The following is a 14,939-nucleotide window of genomic DNA, read 5'->3' on the forward strand; positions in this document are numbered from 1 at the left end:
CAGAGTGCGGATTGGTCATACCAGTGCGGGACCTCATGAGCCTACGAGATGTGACAGATTTCGCAGATTCGCTAGCAGTTGGCTGATAAGATGTTCACCTGATATGGCCGAGTGAGTGGCTGCCTCCACTTGAGTTGCCAGCTGCCCGTGGTTGCGCGCGAGATTAGATAGATCCTACGTATAAGGAAGGAGTGGAACCCGATGCAACGTCGCGTGTGTGCCTGCAGTTCTGCAAAACCCCTAAAACATAAAGGAGCCAATACTCGCTCAACGCATGCGGCGAGCAGCACTGATGTAAAGGAGCGGACTTTTCAATTTAATGCTACGCCTGCTTGACCTGTTACGAATATATATAGAACTTAAATATTTATTGACACCTCCTCAATATTGCGCCTGAATGAAGCATGTGATTTTCACTGCGCTGTCTAAACAGCTTCCTAAGTGGCAGTCATCACAGGGCAGCCTAATGAAGCTTTGTAGCACAGCTCAAAATTGAAGCGCTCAAATTTAAATTGTAAACAGTAAAATTCAAGCGCTGCCAGACAGCAATAGCTGTTTAATAAAAATGAGCCACCAAAAGAATTATGTGATGTAACTTTCAGTCTTGATGTCGTAGCGCTATTGATGACTAAGTTGCGAATATCTACTAAGGAAAGGTTGACCAAGATTCTCTTGTGTGCTACATTATGTAACATAAAAGCAATAGTCAGGACGTCTCGCCAGAAGATTCTCCAAAAGGTGCGACGTCAGCTAGAAGCAAGTTTCCGGAGGGAACTGTCTCAGTTGAAGAAACCAAATCTGCTGCGCGGCGGAAATCAAGTGACGCTCCCGTGTTGCGCAGATCTCAGGCCTTACGCAAGCACCAGACAGCACAGCCACGGTGCCCAGAAAATGAGATCTTTTTGTCAAGAAAAAGGTCAGAATGCCAAGCAGCAGCTTTCCGCGAACTGACCAATCGGTTGTGTGTTCGGTCATTTGGTCTCGTAAATTGCACCTCTAATCCGCGACACTGTGTGTATTTTTTTTTTCTTTGGGAGGTGAATACGGACTAGTGGATCTCTAATTAGAGTTTCTTGCCAGGAAAACTGCAAACTTGGAGTTGAGTCCTAGTCCTTGAAGACATAAAAAAGGCGAATGTATTTCTTTTTGTTTATTTTGCAGTTATGGGTTGCACGCTTCACGGACTTATTTCTATTTAAACACATGATCTTTGTTGCTAGGGCAATTCAACCCTATATCAGTTTCCGTCACGAAGCAAATGAGAAAGCCTCTAGTGACTTTATAAATTTTCTTGCTTTTAGAGTAGCTCTCCCAGCAAGTATCAGTAGGGGCGATTTGATAGTCTGGAGGTTTTTCACTTTTTTGGCAACCATAGAGCAGATGCCAGCAGAAAGAGTGGACTTCTGTAACGTTTGAACATTTATTTGAAATTTAACAGACTGATTAATGTCTGGATAAAACCGCCACGGCCCAGTTTCGTTATTCTAGACGGAGTATGGTGCAGTGCCCTGCAACCTCCTCCTGAGACCCAGGGTGAATTTAGGATCATGAAATTTGGTGAAACTTTCAGAAATGCCTTTTCTGAGTGCCCTAACAAAAAGTGTCACTTAGTGCTGCGCTATCATTAGTTGTTTGGGCGTGGCATGATGTCCAATATATTGGACATCAGGTCTCTAGGCCTTTGTAAACCTGTAGTGCTCGAGAAAGAAGTAACATAAATTGTTTATGTTTTATATAAACAAAGAAGACAAATAAATTGACTGCATGAAAATGTTTATTGCATTCACCACATGACCTTTTCAGGCGAAATAGAACTGTTCACTTTTAACATACATTGCACATCTGCAAGGCGAGTACCCTGCTCGTTTGACATCCCTTTCAGCATTTTTGATATTTTTGTTAATGCAGGGATCTCGCAAATATTAAACGAAAATAAACATCAATATTAACAGAACAGCACAAAATGTTTGCAGCAAAACTTCAGCTTCAGTGCTTTGAGTGTGCCTGCTCAAAGCAACGCCTGTCTTTACTCGAACGGTCTCCAAAAGGCTCGCCCTCCAACGTTTTCAGATGCGGGGCTGAAGTCTGGCATCCAGGCCTGGGGCGATCTGGAAGTGAAGTGTATTCTTTACAAGTAATGCAAAATTGTCCCGCAAAATATTAAAAACAATCACATACGCAGCCCCTAATGTGCTCAGATTCAGCGTTTCATGAAAACGAGGTAAGGTTGGTTGGTTCATAGGAAGGGAAAGGCGCAGTATCTGTCACACTTGCTCTGTGGACACCTGAACCGTGCCGTAAGGGAAGGGATGAAGGTGGGAGTGAAAGTGGATAGAGAGAAAGGGGGGCCGTAGTGGAGGGCTACGGAGTAATTTGGACCACCTGGGGATCTTTAACGTCCCCTGACATCGCACAGCACACGGACGCCACTTCGTTTCGCCTCCATCGAAACGCAGCCGCCGAGGCCGGGATTCGATCCCGGGAACTCCGGCACAGTAGTCGGGCGTCTTACCACTGCACCACCCCGGCGGGGCAAAACGAGGTAAGGAAAGTTCCGGTTTGACACTTCAACATTCGATTCTTTAGCCCTGCCATGGTGAGTCTCACCTGTCACTCATTTTCCAAAGCGCCACCCTCTTTGGAGGAGGAGGAGGAGGAGGAGCTGCAGTTTGTACAGGTTCGTCGTCACTGCTATCAAGGTCCGGTTCCAAATCTTCCAAATGAGGCGAACCAGCCGCGTTCTCTGAAGCTTCTTCATCGCTGTCGGACAGATCCAGATCAGACGATTGTCCGGCCGCGATTTTTTCGAGTATTCGGTCGGCAGTTTCATCACTGACACGTGGTCGATTTCCTGTAACATGTGCGGTAATAGCGCCTTCATTAAAAACTAGGCAGACAACAAAAGACAGCCGTAGTGAAAGAGAATGAAAATACGCTTGAAGAACCGAATGAGCAAAACAAAATGTGGGCTCGGTCCCGTTGTCCAACATGTTGGACATCGCAATTTCATGCAGCTGTTGTAACAACGGATGCCGTTCTACGCCTATGCCCGCAACCAACGCATTCTCGGTAGAATAAAGCAGAACATTTGCGTGTGAAAAACGGAAGAAAGCACCTAACAAATAGCTGAATCGTACTTACTTGTGCGCACGCTGCCGTAAAACGCTCCGGTGCTGAAGGCTGCCATCTTGACCTGCTCTCGCTAGGCTTGCTTTCCGCCGATCGTCATACCGCGCGGCAGGTGGCGCCACTAAATGTCCAATTTGTTGTACAGGACGTTTGGTGGCCGACAAAGCAGCCGTTATTTTTGCCGTCGCCCGGAAGCTTTGTCCAATATATTGGACAAAATCCCCGTAGCCGGGTCTCAGACAAGAAAATTCATGCTTGTTTAAACAATTCATTTGAAAAAGAAAGAATGTCCTCATTTTTTCGAACAATATTTGGTTAGAAGTGTCAACGAGAAAGAAATGGTAGAATGCAGAATTCAGTTAGCCAATGCATCTGCTTAATTTTTTTGGTCTTGATAAAAATGTCGACATATTTCGCACAAGAGTCCAATGCTTTGTTAGCATATTTAGCCGAGTCCTACGTAAGAAGATATGTTAATTACAGCCATGGTTTTATTGCATGATGTCAATATATTATCAAGAATAAATGTTTACCCCTTTAGTTCAGAAGCGCCACGGCGCGGCCACCACAGGCCCGGCTCAAATTCCTCTCACAGTGCTACGCACACAGTTCATGCCTAGTTGGACAGCGGCAACACATCCTTGCCACGTGCTGAATGTATAACCAAGGTAATTTAGAATAGGAATAACTCGGGGGTGGCGCATTCATTATTCATTCCGGAAAACCTCTTCCCTCTTTGAGCAAGCATAGTGTAGATTGAACAAAATTCGAAGGGCTGTATGCAAGAAACCGCACGCATAACGAATGGCATGTCGAGGCGTAGGCTGTTTTGGAGATAGTTATCTTCTACCCGAGGAAGGAAAATAATAATGTGCAGCCCGTGTTTAGAAATAGCACATCGTACTAAAAATGCGTGCCAGGACGAAAACTGGAATTCAATACTTGAAGCAGATTTCGCCCGCACAAATGGAACATCGCGCGAAATACGCGTGGTGCCTTTATAGCCATTAGGGCCAGGTAAAGACCACCTGCGGTTGTGCGAGTGTTTGATAGATGAAGTAATAAACGATGCGTTGTAAACATTGCAGGAGACAGCATGCTGTTGTAAAGAGGGTATGGAATTTACATTTCGGCAAATATTTTTCATTCTTTATTGGCGCATAGTTGTTTCTTTTTCTGCTCGGCTATGTGAATTATTATTATAAAAATGAGAAAAAAGTTTCTACACTTTCCGCATCTTTAATCTAGTTAAACGAATAAGCCTTGCAAATTGCGGCGCCAGTGCCTTTAGCAGCAGCTGCGTTATATAATATTTGGTCATAAGCACCTGCTACAAGTGCACTGTATTAATGTTTTTATTGCACCATTTTACTGTAGTTGGCCTTAAGCTCACGTAAAGCAACATTAAAGAACTGACTTGAACGCATGCTCATCAGACTGTGTCCGTTCAAATTTAAATTATTCATTTTAGAGTATTAATTTACTTGCGTTACAACAAATGTTCAAACAAGAAGCCAAATTACACAAGCACCATAGTACAAACATAAAACCTACAAATACAAAAACGTATCAACAAAGAAAAAAAGGCAGACTCAACAAATATTCTATGTATAAAGGAAAATATTTCCTATGTTACATGGTAGCGGCAACTGAACTAGCAGTACAAAATATAATATCAAACGCAGGCATTCTCACAGAACGTCTTTTATTACGATAGTTGGTCTATTTTAAAGGTACTAGAGGTGTTTAAGCTAGTAAGTGACGCTGGTAGATTGTTCCAATTTGCTTGTTTAGGGAAAAAAATGAATGGTAATAGCTTACAATGTATTTATGTGGAATACTGAATTAATGTTGGATTTTTGATGTAGGCTAGCAGAGAATAAATATATGGTGGTCATTGGAGCCAACGACAAGCAAATATACATTGTAACAATCTATTGTATGAAAAATATATAGTCCAGATCTATTTTTTTTACGGATGAATAACGGCGAGAGGTGTGAAAGGGCTTTAGTGTCAGAAGCACTGCAAGCCTTTTATAACTTACTAGTATGAATCAGGTAACGAGATCTTGCATTGTTTCCGCACTTTGGATGAGATTGGCAAGCCCTGGATTTCAAATTCATGATGCATATTCCAGCAGTGGACGAATGTAAGTTGTGTACAATAGCAGTTTTAGTAAGTTTGAAACCAGTGAGAAATTCCGGTAAATATTGTTACCGATGGGATGCGTTTAATCACAGATGATGACAGCAGATGATGGGGGATGGACTCGAGGTAGAACCAAGGAGGCTATTAGAAACACTGCTGGAATGGAAGGAGCGCCGGCCGAATGAAGCCTCTGCGACGCCATTCTGGGGGAGGGGGGCGGGGGGAGGCAGAAAAGTAAGCAAGCCAGCCGCCGCAGAACGCCCACCCTGAGCGCTGGGAGGAGTAGAGGTTGTTCAAGTACGCTCGTGTAACACGGTCAAGACAAACGTCGTTGGTTGTTAGACTTATGGTGAAAACCATGTGGAAATGGCACCAGGAATCAAAGTTCATAAATTGCGCCCAGCTCATTCCAAACTGGCCGCGCTGCTTGCATTTCGGTGTGTATATGCGCGCATTAGCCGCAGTTAATTTTTTCTGCTAGGTTTTTAAAGGATCCTGAGGTGCGAACACTTTGGAAACAAGCTCTTCGCCGCGAGTGCTGACAAGCCAAAGGCGGAGACCGCTTGTGTTCGCTTCAGTTTACTGCAAAAGGCTACAGGCACCGGTAATCATTAAATGTGCTCAGCACAATTTCTTCTCTGTATTGAAATATAAATGACTGATAAATCTGTGCGCAGTTATACGGGAAGCGTTACAGATCAGTCGAAAAGGCGTCGTCGTACCCTAAAACTGCGAAACACGTGTAGGAAAAATTATAGAGGCCTTGTGCGGTGCTTGTGAGGCAGTGGCGTCGTATGTCGTGTTCAGAAATCGGATAAACTGTAGACTAATATGAACTGTGGGTCGAGTAAGGAAGATTAGGTGGAGAAAGTTAAATTAAGGTACCAATAATTTATATAATGGTGAGTTAGTGAGGAAGGGGCGATCAGGCCTCATTCTGTTTTATAAGTGCGATAATGTTAGCTAAGGCGGATTAAGTTTAATTAAAGTAGGGCAGGCTGGACTATGGCATATTAAATGATATTAGGGATAATACCTCAACTTAATTTATAGCGGATTACGCGTATAGGGCGACTACGTTGGGAAAAATAATTCTGTGTAATTAAAGGTGATCATGGTGAATTCATGTTGATTATGTTGGATTACAGTTAAATAATTTGGATTATGCTAGATTAGGTTAAAGTAATGACGAATTGAGCTTGCAATTAATGCAAGTAAGCAGTAGCCCTCTAATTTAAAGAAATAATAAGTAATTGGTAATAACGCGAACTGGGAAGGGACTACTTGGTTACAAAGCAGAATTTTAAATCATTCATACAATTTATTTGAAAAAAAAAGCACTTAGTGCTAAAAGTGCTGAGCATGCCGCCAGAGAAAGGTATGTTTTCTAAGTAGAATCAGCATCTTACTGAATATGATCCTTGGGCAAGCATGTCTACATGCTTTGCGAAGATATAGTGGAGCTCTAAATAAAATCAGGATTTATCACATAAAAAAAGACTGGAATATGTTCAAGTCAAACCCCGCTACAACGAACGTTGCGTCAACGAAATATTCCAAAAATGCCCGTCAGCTGGCTGTAGAAAGTAATGTTAGAAATTTCTAATCACAACGAACCATTTTTGGGGCGTCTTTCCACTTAAAAGAAAATTTTGCTACGCGGTGCTGGCTTTAGTAAATATATCTTAAAATAAACAAGCATATCGCCACCCATCTGTGTACTTCAGTGGGTCCACGCTGCTTTGTGTCATTAAAGTTTCGCTGGAACCAATTGATCCACTCCTTAAACGCATATGAAACCGCCATTGCTTATTGGTGATGACAGTCGGGCTGGCTGCCTTGGTACAAAGCGTGGATACAAGCTCTCAAGCTCCCAATTTCTTTCAAGCCAGAGCCGCAATCAATCCGTCGCCAAAGGACGCAGCAGCATGGGAATAGCAGCAGCGCGTTTGCCCTGCAATCGACCCGAGCATGGCAACTTTTTCTAGGAAGCAGGCGTTCCTTTCTCTTGACGAGAAGGCAGGAATTTTCAGCGCGGCATTCAGCGGCAGGAAAAAGGTAAATGTTAAAGCAGACTTCGGCATTTCACAGAGCACGCTGTCGACGGTCCTGAAGTTGAAAGACGCGATAGCGCAAGCTCTTTCTTCGGGGACATCCTCAAAGCGAAAAAAAGCTGACGCAAGCGGCTCACGAGGACCTTGACAAGGCTCACTACACGTGGTTCCTCGACATTCGCGAAAAAAGATGCCGATCAGCGGAAACACGCTGCAGCAAAAGGCTCTTGGCTATGTCTGTATGCTGGGCATCGACGATTTCAAAGCCAGCTCAGGGTGGCTGACCCGTTGTAAGGCCAGACATGAAATTGCCGGTAAAGTACTGTGCGGCGAGTCAGCCTTTTCAGGCGCTGATGCTACATCTGCTTGGACGTCGACTACTGTTCCGCAATTATGGGAGAAATATGCCACATCAGAGATCTACAGTGCCGATGAAACGGGACTTTGTTACGCCCTCCACGTTCCAAGATGCTTCACACGAAGGGCCAGCTATGCAGTTGAGGGAAGCATAGCAGAAAACATTTGACTGTGCTCCTGCTGCAACATGGACGGGTCTGACAAGCGCTGCCCTCTTGTTATTGACGAAATCTCGAGGCCACGGAGCTTCAAAGGTGGCAAGAGCCTTCCCGTCAGATACCTTGCCAATAAAACATCCTGGATGACACGGATCATTTGCAAAGTGTGGCTAACCGCCTTCAAGCGTGACATGACGGCAGAGGACAGCGAGGTTTGTTTGCTCAACGGCAATTACTCGGTACAAAACGTTGACGGCGTTCAGCTGCAAAACGCGGACGTCAGATTCTTTCCGCCAATTCAAAAGGCTTTAGCCGGTCAAACACGGTGCTATCAATAGCTTAAAAGCGCTTATTGACAGCGACTGATTCAGCGGCTGGTGTTAAACATTGACACCTGTCGGGCAAACAATTTCACTCTGCTGTAGAGAAGGCTGCAACAGGGTGAATGGCAACTAGGCTCAGCATCATCCACAACTGTTTTGTGTACGCCGGGCCTCACTCCGATGCTCAACTAACAGCGAACTACACGTCGGAGGAAGAGGGTTTCTGGACAGTGGTTCCACCCTCCACAGAGGCCAATTCAGCATGGGCAGCCCTTAAAGACTCCGAAGATATGCCGGCCGATGTTGATATACACGATTACACCACTGTTGACAGTGAAGTACTAGACAGGAGTTAAGGGATGAAGCCATATTTGAGGGCGTTCGCCACAGCAACACATCATCGGATGATGACAGAGACGCAGAGGATCTAGCCCCGCCACCGGCACTAAAAGTGGTGGAAGCATTTGATTTACTCCGCAGGTTTGTTGGTGCTAACGATGACTACGTCTCGATAGACCTGCTCACCGAGTGCGAAAGTCGCGCTACGTCACATGTGGCAAAAAGAGGTAAAAGAATCTGACCGACTTCATTGGAAATAATGTTTTGGGACATGTTCTTCAACCTAACAGTGTTTTGGGGCTGTTTTCGCCTCAACAAATTTTCGCTTTAACAAACGTTTTCGCGCGCCCCGTCGATTTTGTTGTATCGAGGTTCAACTAGTACAAATTATAAAATAAGATCCGTTCTTTTAATGCTTACCTTATTTATGTACCAATGAAAGTTCGGTATGCAGCATCAGGACCTTGGCGCAAACAGCGGCTAGCCTCACTGTTTGTAAATAAAAAAGTAATTTGTGTAACGATGACGTCACATTGCTGTTCCAGCTTCATCTAAATCATAAAAATATTAGTGAATGATGTATTCCGAAGTAAAATTTATGCCACGTTTTTACACTTTTATTAACTTGTTTACTTTGCTATTTGCGAGTGTTGCATCAACATGACTTTTAAATCACAAGTATCCTTCAGCCAGTAAGGTCTATGTCTGCTAAAATACAAATGATTTGATATTCGTATAGATGTTGGCAATTTTGTGTACCTCTGTAACCCATCAGAGTCGATGTTAGTCCTTGAGCTTTCACTGTTTGTTACTTTGTTAGCAGGTTACATACGCTACAAATTTTATAGCACCTGCTGCTCTTAAGCCTAATAATGCTGCCTCTATCAGTGTAATGTAAAAGAAAGGCGTATATATCAACGTTACAGATTTTAATGAGTTTACTCATGTATAACTGTGAAACTTTTTAATGCACCCAACTGCCAATTTAGTAAGTTATACGTTTGAAGGAACTTTAGAAGTTAAACACCTGAGGCTCACTGGCGCGCACCTACAAGAAATACCGTATATAGCTCGCAGCACATTTATTTTTCTCCCTTGATTGACGTATGCAGACACTGTTGGTTCCAACCTTTGTTTGAACAGGTCATGGAATGCCCTTTCGGCAATCTCAGCTGGGCCAACGCAGGCTTCGTTTACGCTGCGCTGATCTCGTTAGGCAGCGGCGAGTTTTGGCGGCGCCCGGAGTAAGTCGGGCGCAAATCCGCCCCTAATGCAAGCACCGCGCGGCATATCACTCGGCCCCAGTTCTTCCGACAGCGAGCGCCAGCCCGGAGCGACGTGTGCGCTGAAGCGAGAAGGCGCAGCCCTGCTGGATGCAGGTTGGTCGTGATCAAGCCCGCTCCTGGAGCCATCCCAGAAATCAGATCTTCGTTCTCCTCGGTGAGATCCCTCTCCCTCCCTCAATCTACTCCAAATCTTGCCCGAACCGACACGTTCTCGTACCGTACATGAATTCTGAGAGGTGTCTTATGAATAAAGGGATTTATCAAGCTCCTTGGTGACTTTAAGAAGAAGCTGTAAGCTTTCTTTTGTGAGGCATCTTTATATTGGTTTGCTGAGTGTTCTTCATGCATCAGACAGCTGCTAAGTCCAAGCACCAAATACCAAGCACGTTTAGGCCATAAATTTTCATATCTACCTCTTTTAGAGCGAGAGTTTCACAGCGCCACGTATCAGCCAAGGTCAACCTGTTCGGCAGCTTGAACTTCTAAAGGGTGGTGTGACCTTGATCTCACTAAGTGTAGTGTCCACCAAAGTATATAGTGCGCCTTGTTTCCCCAAAACCTAACTGAAAGAAAATATTAGGGTAACACTGACCGTGACCTCATTAATTGTGGAGGTCTACCATTCCTTGGTGTCCACATAAAAGCATACGGCGTCTTCCTTGCCCCAAAACCTAATTTAAATAAAAATTATGAAAAACAAAATGTCGGATTAAAATGGTGGTGTTACAGGTGCTATCGGGGCTAATTTCAAGGCGAACCTTGAGCATCCCAAATTCAAACAGGGGAACCATGCATAACCATGCTTAACAAAGCTTCTGCTCGTATCCCTAGGTTCAAGCCATGCTTAAACTCCCACAGTTGTTTATCAACCATATTTCGCATTGTTTTACATTTGTATCTTTATACCCTAAAGCTGAATAGTGCCATTTCTCCCAAAAAGTTAGATTTTAAAGCTTTGTCCCTTTCTATTAAGATAAATCGCTTGAAACATACACATGTTACTTTTATGATTTCTTACTAAATGTTGATTTCAGTGCTTTTGACATCTGCAAACATGTGACGGCTATAAATTAGTTATATAAACATTGCGTTGAACATGTTCGCCTTCAGTGGAATCCTACCGCAATGAGTAATATGCTTTGGCAGAGCCTGTAATGTCATTAAAAAGAAAGGCGTGAAATGTCTCGCAAAAAGTCTGCTGATATTTTCCGTAAAGAGCTGTGTATCCGACGACTGTTAGCACTGCCACTGACTTAAAAAGGCTTGATTTGGTTTCTAAGGTTCAACGTCCCAAAGCGACTGAGACTATGAGAAGAGCCGTAGTGGAGGGTTAAAGAAATTTGAACTATCTGGGGTTCTTTATCGTGCACTGGCATCGCACAGCACGCGGGCGCCTTGCTTTTCGCCTCCATCAAAATGCGGGCGCCGTGGCTGGGATTCGATCCCGCATCCTCGGGAACACCAGTCGAGCCCCCTAAATACTGTTTCACAACTACGGAGCCTAAATTAACAAGGATAAGTTAGATACACGTGATAGATAGTGTGGACCCACTTGCTTGAAGTGCCGCTTTCTGGTGCATATCAGTTGAAGGGTTACTACGGCAGTAATACTTTTTTTGCTAGCCTTATAATTGTTGGGCTCTCTCAATCTAAGCTTCTTGTTGACACACTAAAGCTACAGACGAAGCAACAATTCTGCGTATTACAAGCAGAGGGAGAGAAAATAGAAACATCAAATCACACCACAGTGAATCTTTTTTAAATACCTTTCAAGAGCTCTGACTCAGGAGCATCGCCGGAGTTGCTATGGACTTCCTAGACACTTTAAAATTTTGGCAGCACGACAAAAAAGCCCATTTAGAGGCACTACATTGCGATAAAAAATGACTGCCATGATGCTATTTACGTCATGATGCTGCAGATACCTAGAATGGGGTACAATCTGCAACGCTACTGGTATATCGGATTATGTGTATTCATACATTTTTGAACGCATAAATACAGGCACCCCTTAAATCAATTTGAGCATATCATGGATAAAAACGAGGACGTAGAGACTATGGCAGCGTGGATGGAGTGAAGTCTGAATATGATGCGAAAACGGTACCAAGGTATCATCAAATTTCAACGCAAGGAATTTACAATTTACTGGAGCTGCCACGTTTCCCCGAAACGGTAGCCTTTTTTAGCAATGATTTTATTTTATATTTGCAATACCAAAGTAATCTAGCGACTTCCGCGAGAGAGTACTTATTCCGACAACGTCTGGGCTGCCTAGGCAAGACTGTTGATTTCTGAGCGCTCCCTTCTCAATTTAGGCTTTAGTACGTTAGCACAACAGTACCCATTCGCCAATCTCATGGTTGTCTGTGTATTTGTGCCTGAATGTGTCTTTCGCTCTTAGTGCGTCCGTTGGTCCGTCCGTGTGCATGTCAATTGATACAGCCATGCGCCTGTCGATCCATCCCTTTCTCCATCTGCCCACCCGCTTGTCCGTCCATCCGTCCATCCCTTCGTACCGCCATCGTATGCTCAGCTCAGACCCGGACGACCATCTCTGAAGCTCAAGAGCTCCTGGCCGCCGTTTATATAGGGGTGAAAACTTTCTCCATTTCCTTGGGGGATAAATAAATAGTGTTTCACTCGTTAAGTCATGTCTGCTCTGTCAAAAATAGTGTTCTGTAAAAACAGTTCTGTCAAAAACAATGTTTAGTCCTCTACATGTTTGGCAGGCCATCCATTTTACTGACCCTAGCTGTGAACATACGTACTCGAGTTAAAGCCAAATTACATTCTTAGTTTATTGCTTCCTTTAGAAAAGCAATGACGCATCAAAAGCTTGAAAATTAATCAATTCAGAATTTCACTAAATTCCGTATATTTCTCTCACCTGTAGGCCACCATTCTCAAGGCCCAGTTTTTTTTAAATTCTATCACCCACCGGAGTGCCTAATGCCTGTTTTAACGCCCTTTATCTCCAAGAACAATTATGCACGGCAGGCACGTTTTGCAATCCCCCGCCTTTTTTCTTTGTTTGATTAACTAATCCTGCACAAGAGGTCGCAAGATCGACGTCTGAAAAGCCCCGGGCACATGGGCGAAATCAATCAAATCCGCCTCAGCTAGAATCTTCGCCAGCCGTCGCAGTTCCATCCTCCTTCCCTTCCCTGCTCCATCTGTCTCCTTGTTAGTACCTTCCTTTCCACTTAGAGCCTGTGCCATTCAGAACCTCTGCTCCTATCCCTTTCCCATTCTCTTCACGCTTCACCGCGTGCGTTCCCAACTCTGCATGATTGCGTCGAGCTCTCTTGAAAGGGCGTAGGATTTTCTACGCCGTGTTAGGAGGACCTCTAGAGGGCGACATTCAGCCTTCACTTCTTCCATAGGAATTTAGATGATCACCTCTCGAGAAATCTTGAGAAGAAAGACAAAAACGCACTCGAGCGAGACAACTTCCTCCACGCTCGCTTGGCATTAGATGAAGGAAACGTGCCCTTTTCTCCTTCGCGCGCTCCGGTCCGATGTTCTGCTCTCTTTTTTTTTTTTCAAAATTTATTCCCGAGGGCACAATACTCATCAAGCAAATCCACAGTCAATTAGGAGCTGAGGCTTTTGTTCGAATCCGAGTGACGAGAGGATTAAGGTAGGCTCGAAGTGGAGGAATCACGACATTCGTTGACAAAGGACTAGCAAAGAGCAAGCAGGGATTTCAGAACAGAAAGTGAAATGAAAAGAAGAAAAATAAACTGCGATGTGAATAGGTGTCGAGTAGAACGAGGAAGGAATCTGTGAATTTCCAATTATTACGTCGTCGGCTTAATGTTCAGACGTGCCTCCTCGCAAGTTCATCCGCCTTTACAGATTCGTGGTCATGAAGAACTACTGCTTAGTAATCTTGGACAAAGGAGGCGTCTCCTACCCATCTTGTTCTTAGGCTTCAGCCGGTCAATTTCGGAACCACAAGCGTTCGAAATTACTTACGTTTAACTGTTCACACATTGTTTATGGCTCTATGTACTGAAGATTATATATTTCCTCACATAGGTATAGCGAAAACCGTATTATGCACAAGTGAAAAGAATTTCTTACACCAGCTTGCACTATCAGTATAATTTCCGCTCTTCAAGAAGATCTGCACGGATAAGACATCACATTTCAATGCAAACGTGGAAATAGCATTGTCTTTTCATTGCATTCATTACGAAGACAATTTTTGGTACCTCTTTAAAACGTTTCTCAGCCTAAGAATTCCGGCGTGTTAAAAGTGGTTGAGATTGTTTCAAGCAGGATTCTCCTCTTTGCACTTTGCTTTTCCAGTGACTCTTCATTTGTCTGAGGAAAGACTCTTACGCATCTACTCTCATACCAGAACTAAATAAATCCCCCTGGAATCTCTTCGCCGAAATTACTTGCGGCACCTCGAACTCGGTCCACTCACACACTGACTGTTTAGGTCGACATAGCTAAATTATTGAGTGAATATTGCTATTCGAGCAAGTTTAAAGAAAACAATTCTATGTGACATGGAAGAGTGAATGGGTACAGAAAATTTGAATACCGTATTTAAAGAGTGCAGGCGGTAAAATATCAATCCCAAGCTGACACACAATAGAAGCAAAAGCTTAGAGATTCACATTCTTTCTTTTCCCTCTATTTTTGTAAACGTCTGAACTGTACGATCTTTGGATCGGAGAAGCTTACAAGACACCGTTGTAAGATTGTTTAGTTGCAAAACTATATTGCCAAAAATGCTTCAAAGGTCGAGCTTTTTCGATATCACTCACAATTTTCTGCTACCTGCCTCGTACTTGTGTCTTCCCTAGCATTGCATTTCAAGGTAGGAGCGGCTGTTCCACTCTTTCGACCAGATTAATACCTAGCGACCAGGCTAAATATAGAAAGTCTGGGTGCGTGCGTAAGGAAAATGCGCGCGAATGAAGGCACCGCTAAGAAAAGACCGGGAGATTGGGAGATGGCGGCAACCCTGAACGCTCAATCCAAGCCCCGATTGCCGAAGTAGCAGGGCAGGTGGCAAAAGTTCAGCGTATGTCTATATATAGTTCCAGAGATTCGGCTGACGGCAGATGGATTTCAGCTATACTTATATCCCAGCCATCTCCACGTGAGTAGATTACAACGGCAGA

General features: G+C 44.0%; 1 protein-coding gene across 2 annotated transcripts; it reads right to left on the reverse strand.

Moving 5' to 3' along the window:
- Positions 1 to 1,522: 1,522 nt before the first annotated feature.
- Positions 1,523 to 3,355, reverse strand: LOC146181573 (uncharacterized). Of its 2 annotated transcripts, XM_084575516.1 has the most exons (3): positions 3,142 to 3,355; positions 2,608 to 2,851; positions 1,523 to 2,108 (listed from the first exon to the last, which is right to left on the reverse strand). In XM_084575516.1, the coding sequence occupies exons 1-3, from the start codon at positions 3,185 to 3,187 to the stop codon at positions 2,027 to 2,029; spliced, it is 372 nt and encodes a 123-aa protein (XP_084431642.1). In that variant the 5' UTR covers positions 3,188 to 3,355; the 3' UTR covers positions 1,523 to 2,026. The 2 variants fall into 2 exon arrangements, with proteins under 2 accessions (XP_084431642.1, XP_084431641.1); XM_084575515.1 differs by lacking the exon at positions 3,142 to 3,355 and having other exon boundaries at positions 2,608 to 3,121.
- Between the last annotated feature and the right edge of the window lie 11,584 nt (positions 3,356 to 14,939).

This window comes from Amblyomma maculatum, chromosome 8, assembly GCF_055883805.1.
Source record: "Amblyomma maculatum isolate TAMU_Amacu chromosome 8, ASM5588380v1, whole genome shotgun sequence".
Taxonomy (NCBI): domain Eukaryota; kingdom Metazoa; phylum Arthropoda; class Arachnida; order Ixodida; family Ixodidae; genus Amblyomma; species Amblyomma maculatum.